We start from the raw sequence: 19,997 nt of genomic DNA, 5'->3' as shown, positions 1-19,997 counted from the left end.
GACGTGACAGAATGCGGTGTAGAGGGTTCTGGCGGGAGAAGCAGCGCAATATCAAGAGGTGTGTTTCCCAGATAAGAAACTGTCGATGGTGAGCAGGCTTGACAGGATAACCAAACTGAGACTGCTCAACTTCCTAGCACAGTCACGTACATACATACATACACCAGTTTCCCCGCGTCATCAGCATCAGCATCATTGGGACCTTTAGCTCAGCTTCGGCTATAGCTCAGCGCCTCCCTGGCCACCCTCTCAAGTAGTGAGATATCACTGGGCAAGGTTGTTACTGAGCTTGCAGATAGAAAGCAAAACCCAATTCAGAATACGCCGTAACGGCTGAAGCCTCCTGGCTCCGGTAGGCTCAAGTCAACGGCTTGGGTGTCATCGGTTGTCAGCATCTCGTAACGCGTCAATGTGTCTGCTGGATATACCTACTAAGCTGCATATGCAGCTTGATACTGATGAAGTTTTGGTGCTTTGGTCTGCTTCAGCAAGCGCATGCTTCCTCTCTATCATAGGCTATTGGTTTCTCAAAGTCTCCTGGCCATGGCTTGATTCTGAACCTTACAATGAAAGCCGAGTTGCGGTCTTTTGGCATATTCCTTTCTGATAGATCCATGCACTAAGAAGGCTCCTATCTTTGAGATGGACCTAGATTCTCGAATGGGATAAGGCCAAATATCCGCACTCGCCTGTGTATTTTCATGACATTAACTCAAAGTCTGCACAGAGATGAGTCAAAATGATTAGCTCTATTCTCCCGGCCAAGATAGAATGTTGATCGAAGATTTCGACATGGCATCAGTGATCCATCAGTTTGCTCAGTACTAAGTTAGTTGGTCTAACAAGACTTGAGTCTCGAGATAGACTGTTGGATATGGATATGGAGATCCTCGCCAGCCTCTGATCCGCTACACTGGGTCTCATTGTCGCACCGTGCTCTGTGTGGTCCCATTCCCTGTGACGGGTGTGTGGGTATGCCGCTCACTCCATGCTCCATGTCCATGCACGCAAGCGCCCTTTGTCGCCCTAGCCTCCAATGTCTGCCTGTCGCTTGTCCTGTGGGCGCCGTCACGATGCTAACTGCATGCAGATCCCATTACATGGCTAGCAGTTCTGCCTTCGATGACATGAAACGTTGCTGCGTCGCAGACCTTGATTGACGTTTTTGATTTCTCATCGCATAGTTGATAATAACTCTCTTCTCATCTCCGTATATGTGATCTGTTTGGGCGAGCTTCCAGTTGTTCGTATGTAGATATCTGCACAGAGACTCTTGCCGTGCAAGACAAACAGATATTGAAGCATCGCAGCACCCAGCCAGCTGCGTCGTGAACCATAGTTCGGTCAGCCTGGGCTTAACACGGTATCAAAATGCTCACCGAGGTGCCAGTCGAGACAGGATGGGAAACACTTTGATGTCGTCTTGCTTCCTGTGTCTCACCTTTTTTTTTTGGCCCGTGATATCTTGTCTCATATCGTGTACATTTATCACCTTGTTTGACCCACATCGCATCTCTTCCGCGAGAAGGTCTCACCTTCGCTAACTGCTGCCTTCATTCTTGTCATTCGAGATGTGAATCTTGTTTCTTCCAGCCTTCGCGAGAAACGAAGGGGACCTCATAAAGTCGCACTCATGTTGCATTCCCTTGTTTGCTCATCGTTAGAACACTCTAGCCTTACATTCTGTTCCTCGACAGCTGCACAGTATTAGAGGAACCTGATCAAGTTATCAGTGACAGCCCGTCAAGGTAGTGCACTCAAGATCCGGAATCACAATCTCCCGTGATGGTATTTCATAATGAATCAAACGAGCCGAGGTTCCTCACACGCCTCGAAAGGCTCCAGCAAGGATGGGGAAAATACCATGAAGTGATCAAGACACTATTAATTCTCAGTCAGCTGTTTAGTTAGATGGAACCCACCTCTATGCAATAACGTTGCAGGTCTCCAACGTCCTGTCGCAAAAGGCTCCAGATGCCTGGAACGCCAACCGAGTCGATCAATCGCGACCCCAGAATCATGACCCGTTCCACCGTTGTCCACTCTTAAACCCCCCTTGTCCTTGTCATGCCTCTGATGTAGCCTTTCCTGCTTGATAAGGCGCTCTACAGAGCGTCACAAGAGCTCGCAAATGCGTATGAGATACTATAAGAACTCACCGCCCAGCAGACTGCTAAGAAATGCATTCCTAGGTCCGGATAGTTAGCAGTCAGATGGAGCCCCAGGAAGCTATGGCAGAGGGAGGGAGGTGCGGGAACGATCGCCCCAAGACCCCGGACCACACCAATTCATGTCCCCAGCCAGCCCAGCCCAGCCTAACCAACCCAGCCCAACCCACGATCCTCGTTCACTGTCCATCCGTTCCCGCACTCACACAGTTCCCGCTATGTGGCTCTCCTCCCTTCATGGACAATGTATGTACAAGTATGATCATGGAGAAATGCCATGGCCAGCGAGAGGCTGCATCTCTGCATATAGACAGGTAGGGGGACCCGCCAAACCCGCTACCTATGTTGGCCATGCGAGTGCTCCCAAAGATTCTCCAGATCCAGGATCTTCATGCCCCCCCATGTATGTATGTACATACATACATACACAGACCCATCCACCGTGACCCCAACCTGGACCCCAGAGGTTGCTGTTTCCGCCATGGTCCATGGATTGACCTAAGGTCGTAGACGAGATACGCGAGAAGCATGGCCCTTCACCTTCTGGGAATGGGAGAGACATCTGTGCCCCGTGGTCCCTCGTGATGCTCAGCTCATATCCACAGACAGTTTGCATGCCTATGTACGAACTAACAAGCCACAGTTCCCATCCATCATTGATGAGCGGGGGCTACCGATATCGATCACCACCAAACGGATCCATCTCGCCTATGTTTGACTTGGCCCGCCGCGGCTTTTATTCCATGTTCCAACAACCTGTCATCTATGAAACCGTTCAGCCGTTAGTATCTTTGAGCCTCATCCTCAAGCTTTTTTCTTCTTCCTCTTCTTTTCTTCTTCGTTCATACTATATAGCACGAGTCTCTTGCGTAATTTCATTGGCCTTTGTTGCGTCGTCATGGTTCGCCTACCACTCAGTCGTCGTCTGGACGTGCTCAAACACACCAAGCCAAAGGCGCCCTAAACATGGACCTTCAACTTCAGTACCTGCCTTAAACCGTAACGTAAAAATCTCGCTTGTAGATCACTGGCAAACGGCGTATGAGGTTGCTTTCCCGGCCGGCCCGCACGTGAAACCTTGCCGGCGCCGGACCCCCAGTCTCTTCGCCTCGGCCTAATCTCTTGTGGAAAATCACCGTTCAAGTGGCTGACTTTCCCCTCGCCAGATCCTGGTCTCGCGTCCCCAAGGTATAATTTGACCTCCCGTTTTGTTTGGCTGGCTGGCTGGCTGGCTGCCATCTCCTTCACCTTGCGCGGTTTCTCGATTCTTTGAATAACTGAGTCGCCATTGTATCTCTTAGCCCGTTGACAATACCTGAGTCAAAGGCCTTCTCCATAAATCCGGGTCCGCATTGCATCATGCTGATGTATCATCCTTGCTAATCTGTCCTCGGCTCTATGTCTTGTGACGCCTGACCGGCTGGAAATTTCGTCTTCTGGCTGACTTGCGAGTACGAAACCAATCACATCAGTCCGTGCGGCCGATTCCTGGCTACCAACAAGAGGCGTTTGTCTCGGCCCTCATTCCAATAGCCTCACCCCCAGGCCCCTGTTCTGTTTGTGATATGCTTGTCTTTCAGATGGTTCAAAGTCCAGCAATCCGGTTTGTATCTTTTCCTATTCGTTACCGTCGATGCCTGATTCCATCCAGTGGCAGAATGATAGTTCCTGTTCACCAAGTAAGTCCTTACCATCGACATGTTCAAGTTTGTGCCGTGAGGCTTCCTTTTCTACGACGCGCGCCATGCTCTCGAGATACTTTGTGCCATGAAAGCAAAGAGGCATGCTTTGTATAAGTTGTCCACCATATGCTGACGTTGAGCCCTTCGTAATCAGGAGGAGATCATGTTCCTCTCATGCTCGATTGCAAAGTCTCTTTGAGGACATGCATCCTCTTGTTTCTTACGAGCTCTTGTTGCACGCTAAACGCGACCCCGTGAGCTCTTCTCCGACGCGCGCCGCATCTCAGACTTTGAACAAACCCCCGAGCCTAACAGTACCCGGCGTCATGCATTTCCTAATACAGCAGCCTGCTGCTACCCCTTCGCCCATCACATGGATCGACGCGTCGTCCTAGGGTTCTGCTCACCGGCCACAGCTACGCCTGGATATGCTAAACACGACGCTCGTCTAAACTGGTTGAAGAATCGAGTAATTCACAAATCAAGGGATTGACAATAGACCCGAATAGCTTAGTTGTCGGGTCTGTTAAAGCCCATCAATCTGCAACAACCAAGGCTCTGCAGTTGGCAGAAAATACTTCGGCTGGTTGCATCTGTCTCCCCCCCTCCCCCAGGCAGACTGAAGGTGAAGAATCGCCATATCGATATATTGTCAATAATACCAATCCCAATCTTGGGAGCTGTGGCAGCCCTACCGGTGTGAGTTGCTTGGTTTTCCAAGATCTGTTTCAAATCTCGAAGCGATATCAATAATGGCAACCTCAGTCATAGTAATATGCTACAGGGATATTGATGACAGCAATCTCGCGACTGCAGTAAGCTCCCGTAGGTCACTGTTGCCCTGTCGGCTATCGTTCTCGACAACTTTGCTAATATTAGAATTTGCCACTATCGTTGTGATATCCCTCCCATCCTTCGCACAGGCTTCATATCACCAGCCATAGTACACTTTACAAACACATTGACTTGCCTCCATCGGGCAAGGCAGTGGAGTAGAAATTGGAACGAATCGAGCAATAATGTTGTGCTCGTCAAGTTATACTCTGTGTTAAAGATAGAATGTTTGAATGATACTGTAGATGGCTAGGACCAATGGTGGGACAGAAGCCAACTCAACATGATCATGCGTGACTCAATGTCCGAGGCCTGCGGGAAGAATATAACGATGACATGGAAAGCGCATCTGTCGAGAACTTCTACTGATGGGCTCGGCAGCCCTGCGGTATCCTTGTGAACCCTCGGAGCCTGAAGAGGCTTTGCCAAGTCAATCCTTTTCCGTATCAATACTTCTCATGACAGCGCATAGCGAGATTGCCATTGGTTCAGAACGCTACCTGCATATTGAGGCTGGCTGTCAAATGTGTCCATCGCTGTAACATTGATTTCGAGTCGCATCAGGCAAATCTGTCGGCTCTGGGCCCCCCGAAGCAGCCGGTGTACTATCAGCTGAGAATCCTTGTGGTATTGAACCGTGAAATATGACTCCATAATTGCACAGGAGACGGACGCGCCGAAAGGGCTGCTTTCCTTGAGGTAACAGTTCTGAGAATGAGGTCAGTAATTTCTTCCGTTTTGCAGTATGCTCAACCCCTGAGGCACAGCATTGCGACCTCCACGAGACAGCGTATGCTGGACTACAAAACAAATCCGAGGGTATTTCCAAACTTCTTAGGTGTTGGTGAGACCCTAGGGATATAGAGGCTGTATATTTTTGAGCCGGGTGAACATTTGGTGCTTGGCCATCTCCCTGGTAAGCTCTTGCTAACATGACTCGGGATCCGACGTTCGTGAGAGGGTAAAAAGTGCGAGCCTTGACACCTCACACAGCGAATAGACAGACCCCCTAATGGATCATAGCACTTCATGGCCAAACTTTCTCCTTGTATCAGTATGACGATTCCTGGCTCGTATCCATGCAGATAGTAGGACTTGACCAGATGCGGCGCTCGTAGTTGCTAACAGTGTTTCCCCTGACGAGACTCTGTTAGGCACTTAATCCTGTCTATCAAGTCATATCATGCAACAGGCTTCGAGGAAAGACACGTCTCTGAGCCCGTGTCGGAGAGGGTAACTGAACGCAACCTAAAGGGCGCGTGGGATGGCACAACTTTGTGTATGCATTTGGGACTTTGAACCTGTCCCTTTGACAGATTAACTCAATAAGGCTTATATGATTGGCTCATAGAAGATGTTGAAACTGTCGTATAGGTAGTATGCGGTCTCGCTGACAAGACCTCGCAGGTTCTGGATTGGCGCTCTGAGTGCAACTAAGGCAAAGTCCAATGATTTTTTCTTTTCTCCATTTATTAAAATGGAATCCCAATCAGATATGGAGAGATGCTATGGATTCTGTGGATTTGAATAGCATGCGACTGTCGGCTCGGATACGCGTAAGTCATTTGTATTTAACTGATGGAGAAAGAGGCAGCAGCTTAGCAACAGGCTTCCAAGACAACAGCTATTCACTCGAAAAGCATACACATGATCTGTTTTATTTGAATCTCAAGGCCTCGGTACTGAGGGCGTCGAATTTTGTATGAAACGTAATCTGCAGATAGAAGATCTGAGAGGAAGGTGAGTGAGGTGAAGTTCAGAGCACGTGACTATAGCGTCATGTGATAAGGATCTGCTTAAACATATATTTCCAAGAAAGGCAAAGAAGTAATGGAAATTATCGTCTAGAGTCCTCTTTACAGCCAGTGTAGAGAGAAATCTACTCTTGCTTTTTTTTTCACGTCCTTCAGGGGTAATAGCCCTCAAGACTATTACCAAAGATTCCTGCTCGTTCGCAGGACTTTCGAAGAACATGAAACCATTGCTGACTTATCGATAAGCGCCCCACTATCGCCTACTCGGGCGCTTTGCGATCAACAGTCTTTTCATCATTATTATCTACTCTAAACTTTACCACGCCGCGAGAAAAGTAGACTGTCGAATATGGCGAGCTTAAAAAGATCTACCGAGACAGATTCTCTGGCCTCAAACATCTCCAGCAAGGTCTACGTGCGATCAACCAGGAGTGGCAAAGTACAGAAAATCGTGAGAGAAGTCTACTTACGAACTGACATCCCCTGCTCTTCCAAGCTCTGCAAAGCCTGTCTTCAGGAAGCCCCTAGAAATGCTGCTCAGCAAGGTAAGACTATTACTTCCGCCTGAATCGTCCAGTTCATTAATGAGTATTGCAGCTCAGCCTTTTGTGCTCTCGGACAAGCCAGCAGGCACCAAGACTTTCCCTCAGGGCCATTACCTGGTGCCTGATACTAACGCGCTGCTCAACGCAATGGACCTATTCGAGCAGAGCTCAGCTTTCTATGATGTTATCATTCTGCAAACAGTACTCGAGGAGCTGCGAAATCGGTCATTACCACTCTACAACCGTCTAGTGGGACTCACAAAGAGCGAGGATAAGAGATTTTACGTCTTTTTCAACGACTTTAGGCTCGAGACATTCGTCCACCGCCAGGCAAATGAGACTGTGAATGACAGGAATGACAGAGCTGTGCGGTTAGCCGTCAAGTGGTACGGCGAACATCTTGCCAGGACAAAAGCGAAAAATCTCCCAGCAGTAGTGATGCTCAGCGATGATCGAGAGAACCTTCGCAAGGCCGAGGAAGATGGACTTCATGCATCTTCTCTCCGGGACTATGTGAGTGGCCTCGAAGATGGCGAGAGGCTACTAGATTTAGTCGCAGAAGCCCAAAACCAAGAGTCTTTCAAGAAGCAGGGCCAGATGCTGTACCCTGAGTACTTTACCCTGTCAAGGATGATGACTGGAGTCAAGGCTGGTTTAATGCATCAAGGAATCTTCAATGTGTCGCCATATAACTACCTCGAGGGTTCAATCAAAGTACCGGCGTTCCCCAAACCTCTTCTCGTATTGGGCCGCGAAAACATCAACCGAGCCGTTGATGGTGATGTTGTGGTCGTTGAAGTTCTTCCTCAAGATCAGTGGAAAGAACCTTCGACAAAGATCATTGAGGAGGACGCCATCACCAAGAACGAGAATGCAGATGTGGAGGAGACCCAGGATCTCGTATCTGAGAAGGAGCGAAAGGCCTTGCAAGAGCAGGTCAAGAAGACTCAGAAGAGTGCATCGGAGAGCAAACCTCAGCCTACGGCCAAGGTTGTGGGTGTTATCAAGCGCAACTGGCGTCAGTATGTTGGTCATATTGACCCATCGTCAGCCAGTATGGGTTCCAGCCAAGGTCGCAAGCAGGATAGCGTTTTCCTCATTCCAATGGACAAGAAGATTCCCAAAATCCGCCTTCGTACGCGCCAGGTTGCTGACCTTCTTGGTAAGCGCCTGTTGGTAACCATTGATGCCTGGGAGCGCGACTCAAGACATCCTATCGGACATTTCGTGCGATCCTTGGGTGAGCTGGAGACCAAATCGGCCGAGACCGAAGCTCTGTTGCTGGAGTGGGATGTTCAATATCGGCCTTTTCCCAAGACCGTGCTGGACTGCCTTCCCAGAGAGGGACACGACTGGAGGGTGCCGACAAGCCTAGAAGATCCTGGTTGGAAGCAGAGGGAGGATCTCAGAGGTCTTCTCATCTGCAGTATTGACCCTGTTGGGTGCCAGGATATCGATGATGCCCTCCATGCCAAGCAGCTCCCTAACGGGAACTATGAAGTTGGTGTTCACATCGCCGACGTGTCCAACTTTGTCAAGCCTGCCAATGCCATGGATACTGAAGCCAGTATCCGGGGTACCACAGTCTATCTCGTCGATAAGCGTATCGATATGCTACCTCCTCTTCTTGGTACCGATCTTTGCTCGCTCAAGCCTTACGTTGAGCGATTTGCATTCTCGGTGCTCTGGGAGCTGAACGACAATGCTGACATCGTCAACGTTCGCTTCACCAAGTCTGTCATCAAATCTCGAGAAGCATTCAGTTATGAACAGGCTCAGTTGCGAATCGACGATGAGTCTCAGCAAGACGATCTTACCAAGGGAATGCGTATGCTTCTCATGCTATCCAAGAAATTAAAGAAGAAGCGAATGGATGCTGGTGCCCTGAGCCTCTCCTCCCCAGAAGTCAAGGTGCAAACTGAATCTGAGACGTCTGATCCTATTGATGTCAAGACAAAGCAGCTTCTCGATACAAACTCTCTCGTCGAAGAGTTCATGTTGTTCGCCAACGTGAGCGTTGCAGCCAAGATTTATGAAGCATTTCCTCAAACTGCCATTCTCCGTCGTCACGCGGCTCCCCCAAAGACAAACTTTGATGAACTATCAAACCAACTCCGCACCAAGCGTGGCATGGAGTTGCGGACCGGTTCCAGCAAGGCCCTTGCGGATTCTCTGGATCAGTGCGTGGACCCCAAGGAGCCATTCTTCAACACCCTTGTGCGTATCATGGCTACTCGCTGCATGATGAGTGCAGAGTATTTCTGCTCTGGAACACAGGCCTATCCTGAATTCCGCCATTACGGTCTTGCTTCAGAGATCTACACGCATTTCACCTCTCCCATCCGCCGTTACGCCGATCTTCTTGCCCACAGACAGCTCGCTGCTGCCATCGACTACGAGGCCATACACCCTAACGTACGCAGCCGGGGTCGCCTTGAGGCTGTCTGTAAGAATATCAACGTGCGCCACCGCAACGCTCAGATGGCCGGTCGTGCCAGCATCGCTTACTATGTCGGCCAAGCCCTCAAGGGCAAGGTTGCGGAGGAAGACGCATTCGTGATGAAGATTTTCAGCAACGGGTTCGTCGTCCTTGTTCCACGCTTTGGTACAGAGGGCCTGATCCGCCTTCGAGACCTTGCGGAGCCTGAGCCCGAGGCCGAGTACGACGCAGAGACATACACGCTTACAACCAAGGGAAGCCGCGAGATCAAGGTAGAACTCTTCCAAAAAGTCAGGGTTAGAGTCCGTGACGAGAAGGATGAGATGACGGGCAAACGCGGTGTCAAGATGGAATTGATCGAAGCATAGATATAGACGAGCCAAAGCTGGGTTGTATTGGGAGGCATACGGCATCATGCATAATCTACGAGTCACTTGGTAAACCATGTAGGAGTTTTGGGGAGACAAATTGTTGTTTTTTTTACGAATGTATATGCGCGGATATAAACCGGTCTACCAGATCCATGAAACGCCAAACTTTCCAGTGAAGAACTCATGTTAAACCCTTCCGTCATTTTGCCGAACAAAACCGCTGAAACACTTTTTCTTTACTGCTCCATAGCATCGGCGGCTTCGGCACTGCCCTCGTCGTCACCCCATAGGCCTTCGAGCTTGAACTCGGCAGCCCATTCGGTCACGATCTGCTTCTGGTCGGCAGCTACCTCGTCCTCACCGGCGTTCTTGATGGCCGGCTTGGAGGCGGTGGTTGTCGACTCGACAGCTAGAACAGGAGGCTCAACCCAACCCTGGATGCGGCCGTCTCGCCAGTCAGTGACGACTGTCATAGCAGCAGCAGAGAGGTTAGGAATACCACCACGACCAAGACGGCCTCTCTTGCGGGCGACTTGAACGAGGAAGTCGGTGGTGATGTCACCATCGGTACGATCAGGGAGGAGGGCAGGAATATCGTAAACGCTTGTGAGCTTCTGCATGAGATCGGGAGAGGCTGAGAGACGCTTCAAGAGAAGAGTCACGGCGGGCATAGGATCGTCGATCTGCTTGGGGGGCACAGCGTTGAGGAGAACCAAGTGAGCATGTGCCTCGGTGGCGTTCTTGAGAGAAACAAGACCAGCAGATTGGGTGGAAGACGATGAGGGGAAGACAACACCGGGGGAGTCGAGAAGAGTGAGCTTGCTGTCGATCTTGACCGAGCGAATACTTGTGGTGACACCAGCCTCGGCACCAGCAGGGCAAGCCTTGGAGGAGCTGCCACCCTTGCCGCTCATCCTTGAGAGAAGAGCGTTGATAACAGAGCTCTTGCCAACGTTGGGATAACCGATGACACCAACAGAGACGGCGCGCTTGAGTTGCCGGCTGGCGGCAAAGCTCTTGAGGGCTTTGAAGAGCGTGGCGGAGGTGCTCTGGACGGTCAGATCGCGATGGTTGAAGGTGTGGGCGTTGGGAGCAGCGCCAGAGGCTCGGAGAGGCAGAGTAGGGAAGTATCGTCGCAGGTAGATAAGCCAGTCCCGTAGAACTTTGGGAGGGATGAGATCGACCTTGTTGATGACCAGGATCAGTCGCTTGCCGCCAGCTGCGGCAGCCATGATCTGGCGCTCAACCTCGCGAGAGCGGGTGCCCTCGGGATCGCGAGCGTCAAGGACATAAAGAACAACATCGGCCTGCTCAACGACTTGCTTGAAGACTCTGTCGTAGGTCTTTCTCGACGAGGCCTGGCCAATGGACATCTCAGGGCCACGGTCGTTGTCGGAGTCGTCGCTATCGTCGTCCTCGTCCATGTCGTCGTCGTCAGCGAGTTGTCGATCATAGGTAGCAGCAGCAGCGCGGGCGCTCGCGATGAGCGCAGCCATAGGGTTTGACTCGTCGATATCCTCGTCCATACCGTCCTCGTCCATCTCGTCGCCGACGTCGACCTGGACGTCGGCGGTGACCGCCTCGTCCTTGGAGCCCGTCTTTGCAGCCTTGGCCAGCTCCTTTCTTCTTTGCGCCTCCTCGGCCTTCTTTAGACGGTTCTCTTCAATCTCCTGGAGCAGCTTCTCTTTGTAGGGGAACAGGTTGGGGATACCGGGGTCCTTCTTTAACTTTGATCGCCATTCTGGGTTCTTCTTTGCCAACTTGCGCTCCTTCTTTTGCTTTGCGGCCGAAGCCTTTTCGATCTTGTGGCGAAGACGAACGGGAGTTCGCTTAGACTTGGGCTCTGGACAATCGAGTCAGCATTGGAGGCAGTAAATTTGGGTGGGGTTTGTTTATGCTGATTCGACCTACTCTTGGGTTTGGTGATTGAGCCGGCCATTGTGAGTGAAATCTTTGACTTGATTTTACTGTGATCGGCTTGTCTTGTTCTCGTCTTGGCTGGTGTAGTCTCGGCCAAAAGTTTGAAAAATTAAGTGGGATAATTAGATTCTGCCGCTTTTATTTTCCAGACCGCTTTTCTTCCCCCACTTCGGCGGGTACGTACACATCTATGGGAAACCTGAGGTTAATGAGTTCCATTGAGATACTTACTACCTTGGCTTGCTCAGGTAGGTACTACGTATTTACAGATAATGATGAAATATATCATTAAGTCACAAATCAAAGGTTTCAAGCCACAGTCTCAATTTCCTGCTGCTGGATGTTTCGTCCAGTTTGAGACTCTTCAAGTTCCCATATCCACTCATAAACGTCCAGTGTTGGGTTTAATATCGTAGTGATTGTAACATGGCCCAAGAGGTTTAATTGATACGAGGACTTCCAGTATCACTCTGATCTAGCTAAACTCATCAACCCGCTGTTGATATGGTCACTTTAGCGGCTCCTTACCTAACTTGGGTCGTTGTGAATATATTAGTCGGTGGAAACTAGGTATGCCTTAGGTACGCCAGACCCGAAACCCGATGACATTGGATCCTACCAAGGTGCCTAGACCCGAGAACCACCACAACAAACATATCAACATTATGACCATCACTTGTTCCCGAAATGCGAAATACCGTGTATCGTTGTAAACCTAGTCGACCAACTGAAATCGATTCTAAAATAACACATATAATACAGCGCCTTTCCTCTTGCTTGGATGTCAGTCAGCACACACTTACACTAAAAGCCAAGTCAACACCACAAGTACCTGCCTGAGTTAGTAGGCATAGTAGCCATGTCTTCAGAACTCATCCAGCAAATCCAGGCGGAACTCGAGGCCGCCACGACTCGATACATTGATCGTAATCCTCGATCCAGGGCTCTTCACGACGAGGCTCTCAAATCAATGCCTGGCGGAAACACGAGGACTGTTCTGCACGCCAGTCCATTCCCCGTTGTGATCAAGTCGGGCCAAGGCCATCAAATTACTTCTGAGGATGGACATGCGTAGGTCTTGTAGGCTATTGCAACCAACCAGCAGTTCTTCTTACAGATCACACAGTTATACAGATTTCACCGGCGAGTTCACAGCTGCTCTCTATGGGCATTCCAACCCCGTAATTATCTCGGCTATTCGAGATGTACTTGACAATGTAGGCATGAATGTTGGTGGCAATACAGCTCAGGAGCAGATATTCGCTCGCGAAATCTGCAGTCGCTTCAATCTGCAACATGTACGCTTCTGCAACTCCGGTACTGAAGCCAACATCCACGCTCTAGCAGCTGCCAGGGCTTTCACCAATAAAAGAAAAGTCGTCACTTTCAGTGGGGGCTATCATGGTGCTGTAATAGGATTCAAGGGAGTAAACCCAGAGGCCAACAATGTCGACCTGGATGATTGGGTCGTGGCCAGGTACAACGATCTTGACAGCGCTCGTGCTGCTATCGAGAGTGAGGGTGTTGCTGCTGTGTTGGTGGAAGGAATGCAAGGCTCTGGAGGTGGCATTCCAGGACACCCTGAATTTCTTCAGGGCATACAAGAGATTGCTAGAAATGTAAGTCTGCGTGCTCTGTCGGCTTCATCTTGTATACTCATAGGTTCAGGCCGGCGCCTTATTCATCATCGACGAAGTCATGACCTCCCGTCTCTCAGGAGGGGGTATCTCCGAGATGAGGGGACTCAAACCAGACCTCAAGACGTTTGGAAAGTATCTTGGTGGAGGCCTGGCTTTTGGTGCTTTCGGCGGTAGAGCAGACATCATGGCTGCTTTTGATCCACGACTCCCCACTGCTCTCTCGCATTCAGGCACTTTTAACAACAACACTCTGGTGACGCACACTGGCTACGCCGGCCTAACAAAGGTCTACACGCCTGAAGTTGCAGCCCAATTCACAAGATCTGGAGATGAGCTCAGGGACCGACTCAATGCTGTAACAAAGGGCACAAGAGTGCTCTTTACTGGTATCGGCACTATCATGGGGATCCATTTTCCCAAGGACGGTTCTCGTGTGATCGAAAGATCTGGTGAAGTCGAAGAACTCGATTCCTTGAGGGATCTCTTTTGGCTTGATATGATGGAGGAGGGGTTCTGGATCGTTCGAAGAGGATTCATGGCTTTGGTGCTCGACACTCCCATGGGCGAGTTTGATAGATTTGTCAGCTGTGTTGAGGCATGGGTTTCCAAGCGTGCGGAAATGGTTAAAATCTAAGTACGAGTCGTACTATGATACCTTTATTAGACTTTTTTTTTTTCCTTCCGGTTGCCGTCAGCCTTATTCGGGGCTATCAAGCTTTTAACTTTATAGACAGAGGCTTAAACAGTAAGGCCCCTATAGTAGGCCAGAATTACAGGAGTCAATATCAGTTAAGGTTTATCTGCCTCAAGCATCAATTGAATGCACGTGCCTAGGCACGTGACCAACCGCCCTTGCGTCTGAACTGCAGATAAAGTGAAATCAATGATGAAACAGTGGTTGAACTGGGGATTTGACTTTTATAGCGGAAACAATATCTCCGTCTTACCAGTATTTGTCTGATGATATATATGGCCAATATAATGTAGGTTGTTCAAGTGCAGTTTCAGCGTCTGATTGGTTGGAGACCCTACCTTAGGTCGTCTTGACTTTGTCTCCACTTAGATTCTTTGGCAGTTTGGGTAAGGTAAGGTCATGTTCACAAATGTAACCATACCTTACGTACTTCCCACCTGCAATCGCGCTTTTCTTACCTTCTCACCCTCGCGCCAACCAACCCTTCAATTCCCATCACATCACAAAATCTCCGACGATGGATTTCCAAAACCGCGCCGGCTCGAAATTCGGCGGTGGAGGCGTCGCTTCTCAGTCCGCCACCAACGCCGACCGTCGCGAACGCCTTCGCAAGCTCGCTCTCGAGACCATCGACCTCGACAAGGACCCCTACTTCTTCAAGAATCACGTCGGCTCGTTCGAGTGCCGTCTTTGTCTCACGGTTCATCAGAATGATGGCTCCTACCTTGCCCATACCCAGGGCAAGAAACATCAGACCAACCTCGCCCGTCGCGCTGCTCGTGAGCAAAAAGAAGGTCGTCAAGGCGCCGTTGACCCAGCTACCGGTCTCCCCATTGGAGTGACAGGTGCAGGCTTCGCGCAGCGTCGCAACGTTGTAAAGATCGGGCGCCCGGGATACAAGATCACCAAGATCCGCGACCCTGTCTCCCGTCAGCAGGGTCTGCTCTTCCAGCTCCAATATCCCGATGCGACCCCCGAAACATCTCCCAAGTGGCAGGTCATGAACGCCTTCACTCAGCACGTCGAGGAGCCCGATAAGAACTTCCAATACCTACTCGTTGCCGCCGAACCTTACGAGACAGTTGGCTTCAAAATTCCTGCCCGTGAGCTTGACAAGCGCGAGGACAAGCAGTTTGCCTTTTGGGATCCGGATGCCAAGGAGTATTGGATTCAGGTCATGTTCATGACTGAGCGCGAGGAACGTTTCAACGCGGCTCCTGGTTTGACGGTAAGGAGGTAATGGCCCATTTACTGGCCCTCTGATGGTCATGGTTATTTGCATCTTGGGAGTAAAGAAAAGGATATCCGGGTCATGGGACGGCGTCACGGGAGTTTTTTTTGTTTATGCGCAATAATTCTATCTGGAGCACCCGAGGCTCGAAATAAATAGGGCACCGGTAGAGCTTTGTTACTGTATACGGGTTGCCCAATTTCATGTACAACTTGTCACTCAATCTCATGTGATCACGGCACAGCAGTTATGTTAGACTTCAAGATGGGCAATGGCAGACTGTATTTCAAATGTCATGTCTCAAACAACCCATGTCTGATACATGCACTGTCACGTTGCGTCCTTTACGTTCTTTTGCTTCAGTATGTTATTATTGACTTCTACAACAGTTCTGGAAACCTCGTGTTTTGTTACATGTCATGTATAATGCGATGCAAATTGCAGACAGCAAACGTCCTGACCGACTTGTATGTCCCTCCATCTGAACCAGACCTGCTACCATAGTATCATCAAAAACATGCATCGAAACAGCTAAAAGGCTCAACAAACGGGCAAGCCTCGCACAGCATTCGCTTCGTCTATCATGTCATGAATAACTGCTGAAGAACTCGTTGTACTCATCCGGGTTGCGGTCCAGTTCTCTATCGACAGCGCCCGTTCACAGAACTAGGTTCGCTTCCTGGAGAGACCACCATGCCGCAAGCCATGCCACCTCGACCCATTTATCGGAAGTTGTTATCAAATCGCTTGAATGTATAGCCGATGAATGGCAAGCTCATTTCTGGAGACTCCTCAACCTTGTGACCTTGCTGGATAGCCTGCGCCTTAAGGACGGTGGCGTTATCGGTCTGATCAATTTCATCAGTAGGGAAATAAGTCGTGTCGATGTTGGAGGTCAAGCGAGGCTCGAAGGGTGCGCGAATACGGCGAAGACTATCAAACTCAACGCCGCGGAAGAAAGCATGACCCTTGATTTCGTGGGCGCCACCACGACCGAGACGATTCTCTGTGTTACAGACCATGCTACTTTCTGTTAGCAACCAGCGTTCTCCTTGACTCTCGAGATGATTGCTTACCTTCGGATAAGATGCTCCGCATCGGTACCCAGTGTGATATCATCAGGAAAGTACAGAGTTTGTCTCCAGTTGACAATCTTGCGGTATGTGTCATGGCTGTCTTCAGCGCAGAAAGGAGGCCAGCCGACCAGACACTCGAACATGATCGTGCCGAGTGACCACCAATCACAGTCAAAGGTGTAGCCGTGACCTGTGAAAATCTCAGGAGCAATGTAGTCAGGAGTTCCGACGGTCGAGTACGCCATAAGTCTTCGAGATCGTCTCCAGTCGTTGATCTGGGATCGATTGCTGACTGTCAGGTTGATTTGGTCAAGCGCAACCGAGTTACGGTCGCGAGGCCTGTTCGATCGACCTTGCAACAGCTGCTGATAATAGTTATTATCATGAAGCCTGTGGAAGCCCGTCGACAGGCCAAAATCTGTGAGTTTAACATGTCCTCCACGATCTAGGAGAATGTTGTCAGGCTTGATATCACTATTGAAGGTCAGATAATGCTCGCGGGACAACAGGTGTGAGGAAGCATGATACATACCGGTGGATGAAGCCCAACTTGTGGACAGCTTCAATCGCGAGAACAATCTCCGCAATATAAAAGCGAGTGATATCCTCCGAGAAAATTTCATACTTGATAAGCATTGTCATTAGATCTCCACCAGGCAAGAACTCCATTAGCATGTAGAGGAAGTATGAGTCCTGGAAGGTAGTGTAGAGCTTGACGACCCATGGACTGTCGGACTCTGCGAGAATGTCTCGCTCTGATCGAACGTGGGCAAGCTGGTCCTTCTTAAACATTTCTGTCTTTATCAGAGACTTCATCGCATAGACCTTGCCATCACCCTTCTTCTGCACGAGCTTGACCTCTCCGAAGGCACCCTTTCCGATAATCTTTACAGTAGTATAGTTTTCGGGCTTGTCCTTGGTACGAAGGAAACGCAGATACTGGCCTTCTTTTCTGCCAGCAGTGGACCAGAGCTGCTCACGTCTAGCGGCGCCCTGTGAGGGGTCCTGGAGCTTCTGCTCCAATTCACTTTGTCTGTATAGTGATCATGGGTTAGTTGCACAACTCTCATGGACAGCAGCGAGACCGAGGCACGTGGGCACATACCTTTGGTTGCGCTCGCGGGCACGCTTGACACTATCCTTAAAAAAGTCGGCGGCGAGCTGGGAACACTTCTTTTGGTTGCTATTGGCATTTGTACCATATCGATCAGGGTTTCGCTCGGGTGCACGTTGGAATTCTTCTGCGGGGGCAGAGGCCTGTGTAGGCATAGGAGGGGCGTTCATGTAGCTGTTGTAGCCAGGCTGCTGTCCTGTACTACCGGCGGTCCTGGGGCGCTGACTTGGGGAGGGACCTCGAGCATAACCTTGCCCTCGAGCAGCACCTCCGAGGTTCTGATGAGAAAACTGGTGAGCGAGGCCTGTATTGGGGTCGTTGGTGCCCGGGGTATTGGATCGTGGTTGATACCCAGCACCCTGAGCATAGTCATTGGACTGCTGCTGTTGCTGGCCGCCATACTGGGCATATTGGTTCTGATTAAAGTAGCCCTGGGGCGCATAGCCACCAGCATATTGCTGCTGTTGCTGTTGGCCTTGGGGTTGCAATCCACCAGGCTGTTGACCTGAAGCTGAAGGGAAAACGGGCTGCGGGAAGGTCGAAGGCGTAGTGGGATATGCTGCCCTGTCCGAGGCGGTCAAACGGTCGTTGCCGTTTCCAAAGTTGAGATAGAGGCGATTGTTGTTGTTGTTGGGGTCCATCTTGTCTGATTGCGGCGTCTCGATCGCCTCGTTTCGCCCTGTATCGTATCGACAAGTTGGTGAACAACTCTTGAAGAGATGAAAAGAATAGAGACTGAGGTGGGAGTCGAGATGGCGGACAAGTTTCAGGGGAGGGTCATGTCCAGGGGCTGTGGAGGGGAGAGCGAGGGGCGGCGCGGGATTAGAGCTACCTTTCCGCAGGAAGGTCAGTTACAGTACCAGTAGGTTAGTGGTTAGTACCTTACCTTACCTACTCAGGTAGGGACTGCCAACTGCCTGGAGAGTGCCTGGGTAGGGGAGTACAATACGGGGAAAGTAGCACCAGAGCCACCTCTGGCGGAGCACCAAGAGACTGGTGCACGGTCGGTGAAGGTCTCAGATTGAAGGAGAGACGAGAAGAAATCAAAATGGATGATTTTGAGAGAAAGAGTTGAAGCAGGAGGGAAAAGCGGATTCCGTATATAAAGCCCAAGAGCCAGGTAGGTACTTGAGGATTTTCGTTTGGCTAACAAAGCAGTCTCCCTCCGCTAAGAACAAATATGACAGGTGCTGCCACTGCGTCACTGTCACTGTCGCTTCCACTGTCACTTTCATCACCACCTGCACTGCGCGACCTTTACTTGTGCTCCCTGAGCCGAAACGTGCAGGGATGGATCGTCCTTCCCTAGATGTTTTGGCTTACCTAGACTAGGTAGGTTGCTAGGTAGACTACCTACCTTTGTACATAGGTAGGTTCAGGCAAGGCCTAAGGAATGGTCGAAGTTGGCGGTTAGCGGCTGGCACACGACGGGCCGTGAAGTGGCATACCGTAGGTTGGTTCCATGTGAAGCTATCAGAGGGGTCCAGTCTGAGGGGTCCAGCAATTCGACAGAATAGGTTGGAAGCGTGCCTGGCGGGCGACCTGAGCCAGCCCGTACATATTAGCTTTGAAATTAGCGGTGTTTAGTGGCAATCATTTCAATGGCGGGTGCTGTGGCTGCTATAATCTCAGTCTCCTAACTACCTAGGTACCCAACTTGGGTGCCCGAGAGTAGAAATCGATCACGGGTATTCAGGCATTAGCAAGAATTCATTTTACGAACAAGAAATTGCTGGAAGCGGAATTGCATGTCAATCAATACCTCTACCTATAAAGAATGTGATTGCCTTATAGCAAGATATTCACGTTAAGAGACTAATGTTTTTCCTCTTCATGATAGCCCATCGCATCCAACTAAGGTAGCAGCATCTCCTGTACTCCGTATCTCCTCTCGAACTAATTTTCAATACCAAGAAGCGGTGTTGGTGGTGGCTTATAATCGCGATCTGGCTATCATACTCGGTAGCATGGCACTTTTTTTCATCCAGGCCACATCACTAAGCTGGTAACCTAAAGTAAGGTATGGTATGTATACACTAGTTAAGTAAATCTTCATCCCAGGCTATCCTTACCAATAGACCCCTCAGGGGCCTGAACCCCTGTTATTGTGTTCCCCCAGATGTTGCTGTTTGTGGTACTATTCCTGAGCTTCAGGTGAACCTGTCACCCACGTGTAGCAGGGACCTCTCAGCCTTTTGAGTATCCCGTAGTTATTCTCAATTATTTTTCTATGGATGGCTAGGATGGGCATCATCAGAGGAATTGCCATTGTAGGAGATTGGGGCTTACTCTGTTATCCACCATCTATTTCGCGTAGTTCTCAAATTATATTAACATTGGGTGCTAGACATGAGGACCTCGAGTTCTCTGTACCTAGCATTGCCAGATGTCAGATGCCCACGTTGACTCCCATCGGCTTTTATTATACAATATTCGCTTCTATTTACCACATGGCACTTCAACGGTGATCATCACACAAGAATCTGAATGGCATCGCAGCGATATCTATGTAGCCCGAGTTAGTCAAT

General features: G+C 50.0%; 7 protein-coding genes across 9 annotated transcripts; 3 read left to right on the top strand and 4 right to left on the bottom strand.

Moving 5' to 3' along the window:
• Positions 1-497: 497 nt before the first annotated feature.
• On the bottom strand, positions 498-3,586 carry FVEG_14808 (hypothetical protein). The gene is made up of 2 exons (XM_018903815.1): positions 1,380-3,586; positions 498-1,321 (listed from the first exon to the last, which is right to left on the bottom strand). The coding sequence occupies exons 1-2, from the start codon at positions 1,506-1,508 to the stop codon at positions 1,097-1,099; spliced, it is 354 nt and encodes a 117-aa protein (XP_018744093.1). The 5' UTR covers positions 1,509-3,586; the 3' UTR covers positions 498-1,096.
• A 1,044-nt stretch (positions 3,587-4,630) lies between these two features.
• FVEG_14809 (hypothetical protein) lies at positions 4,631-6,458 on the bottom strand. The gene is made up of 2 exons (XM_018903816.1): positions 6,330-6,458; positions 4,631-6,259 (listed from the first exon to the last, which is right to left on the bottom strand). The coding sequence occupies exon 2, from the start codon at positions 5,616-5,618 to the stop codon at positions 5,205-5,207; it is 414 nt and encodes a 137-aa protein (XP_018744094.1). The 5' UTR covers positions 5,619-6,259; positions 6,330-6,458; the 3' UTR covers positions 4,631-5,204.
• A 219-nt stretch (positions 6,459-6,677) lies between these two features.
• On the top strand, positions 6,678-12,011 carry FVEG_01312 (hypothetical protein). The gene is made up of 2 exons (XM_018888227.1): positions 6,678-6,983; positions 7,036-12,011. Exons 1-2 carry the CDS (start codon positions 6,788-6,790, stop codon positions 9,789-9,791), a joined length of 2,952 nt encoding a protein of 983 aa, XP_018744095.1. The 5' UTR covers positions 6,678-6,787; the 3' UTR covers positions 9,792-12,011.
• FVEG_01313 (hypothetical protein) lies at positions 9,847-11,814 on the bottom strand. The gene is made up of 2 exons (XM_018888228.1): positions 11,706-11,814; positions 9,847-11,637 (listed from the first exon to the last, which is right to left on the bottom strand). Exons 1-2 carry the CDS (start codon positions 11,731-11,733, stop codon positions 10,031-10,033), a joined length of 1,635 nt encoding a protein of 544 aa, XP_018744096.1. The 5' UTR covers positions 11,734-11,814; the 3' UTR covers positions 9,847-10,030.
• Positions 12,012-12,573: 562 nt separating the features above from the next.
• On the top strand, positions 12,574-14,018 carry FVEG_01314 (glutamate-1-semialdehyde 2,1-aminomutase; the record flags this gene model as incomplete). Its single annotated transcript, XM_018888229.1, has 3 exons — positions 12,574-12,785; positions 12,841-13,333; positions 13,383-14,018. 3 exons carry the CDS (start codon positions 12,574-12,576, stop codon positions 13,986-13,988), a joined length of 1,311 nt encoding a protein of 436 aa, XP_018744097.1. The 3' UTR covers positions 13,989-14,018.
• Positions 14,019-14,284: 266 nt separating this feature from the next.
• On the top strand, positions 14,285-15,846 carry FVEG_01315 (hypothetical protein). Its single transcript, XM_018888230.1, has one exon. It carries the CDS (start codon positions 14,566-14,568, stop codon positions 15,286-15,288), a length of 723 nt encoding a protein of 240 aa, XP_018744098.1. The 5' UTR covers positions 14,285-14,565; the 3' UTR covers positions 15,289-15,846.
• FVEG_01316 (AGC/NDR/NDR protein kinase) lies at positions 15,550-18,610 on the bottom strand. 3 transcript variants are annotated; one of them, XM_018888232.1, is made up of 5 exons: positions 18,356-18,610; positions 17,461-18,301; positions 16,888-17,388; positions 16,356-16,829; positions 15,614-16,302 (listed from the first exon to the last, which is right to left on the bottom strand). In XM_018888232.1, exons 2-5 carry the CDS (start codon positions 18,108-18,110, stop codon positions 16,002-16,004), a joined length of 1,926 nt encoding a protein of 641 aa, XP_018744100.1. In that variant the 5' UTR covers positions 18,111-18,301; positions 18,356-18,610; the 3' UTR covers positions 15,614-16,001. The 3 variants fall into 3 exon arrangements, with proteins under 3 accessions (XP_018744099.1, XP_018744101.1, XP_018744100.1); XM_018888231.1 differs by having other exon boundaries at positions 15,550-16,302; positions 17,461-18,610; XM_018888233.1 differs by having other exon boundaries at positions 15,550-16,829; positions 17,461-18,610.
• Positions 18,611-19,997: the final 1,387 nt, after the last annotated feature.

The sequence above is a fragment of the Fusarium verticillioides genome, chromosome 1 (assembly GCF_000149555.1).
Source record: "Fusarium verticillioides 7600 chromosome 1, whole genome shotgun sequence".
In the NCBI taxonomy this organism is placed as follows: Eukaryota; Fungi; Ascomycota; class Sordariomycetes; order Hypocreales; family Nectriaceae; genus Fusarium; species Fusarium verticillioides.
The sequence above is the reverse complement of the archived record's forward strand: the minus strand, read 5'-3'. Positions and strand labels throughout refer to the sequence as shown.

Excerpts from the sequence above, each read along its gene's own strand:
- FVEG_14808 (XM_018903815.1), bottom strand. The coding sequence starts at position 1,508 with ATGTGGGTCAAACAAGGTGATAAATGTACACGATATGAGACAAGATAT. Across the intron at positions 1,322-1,379 it reads CTGTCTCGACTGGCACCTCG|CTGGCTGGGTGCTGCGATGC; the intron begins GTGAGCATTTTG and ends TTCACGACGCAG.
- FVEG_14809 (XM_018903816.1), bottom strand. The coding sequence starts at position 5,618 with ATGTTAGCAAGAGCTTACCAGGGAGATGGCCAAGCACCAAATGTTCAC.
- FVEG_01312 (XM_018888227.1), top strand. The coding sequence starts at position 6,788 with ATGGCGAGCTTAAAAAGATCTACCGAGACAGATTCTCTGGCCTCAAAC. Across the intron at positions 6,984-7,035 it reads TAGAAATGCTGCTCAGCAAG|CTCAGCCTTTTGTGCTCTCG; the intron begins GTAAGACTATTA and ends TGAGTATTGCAG.
- FVEG_01313 (XM_018888228.1), bottom strand. The coding sequence starts at position 11,733 with ATGGCCGGCTCAATCACCAAACCCAAGA. Across the intron at positions 11,638-11,705 it reads CTCAATCACCAAACCCAAGA|AGCCCAAGTCTAAGCGAACT; the intron begins GTAGGTCGAATC and ends TCGATTGTCCAG.
- FVEG_01315 (XM_018888230.1), top strand. The coding sequence starts at position 14,566 with ATGGATTTCCAAAACCGCGCCGGCTCGAAATTCGGCGGTGGAGGCGTC.
- FVEG_01316 (XM_018888231.1), bottom strand. The coding sequence starts at position 18,110 with ATGGACCCCAACAACAACAACAATCGCCTCTATCTCAACTTTGGAAAC. Across the intron at positions 16,830-16,887 it reads AAGTTGGGCTTCATCCACCG|TGATATCAAGCCTGACAACA; the intron begins GTATGTATCATG and ends GACCTTCAATAG. Across the intron at positions 16,303-16,355 it reads GCGGAGCATCTTATCCGAAG|CATGGTCTGTAACACAGAGA; the intron begins GTAAGCAATCAT and ends AACAGAAAGTAG.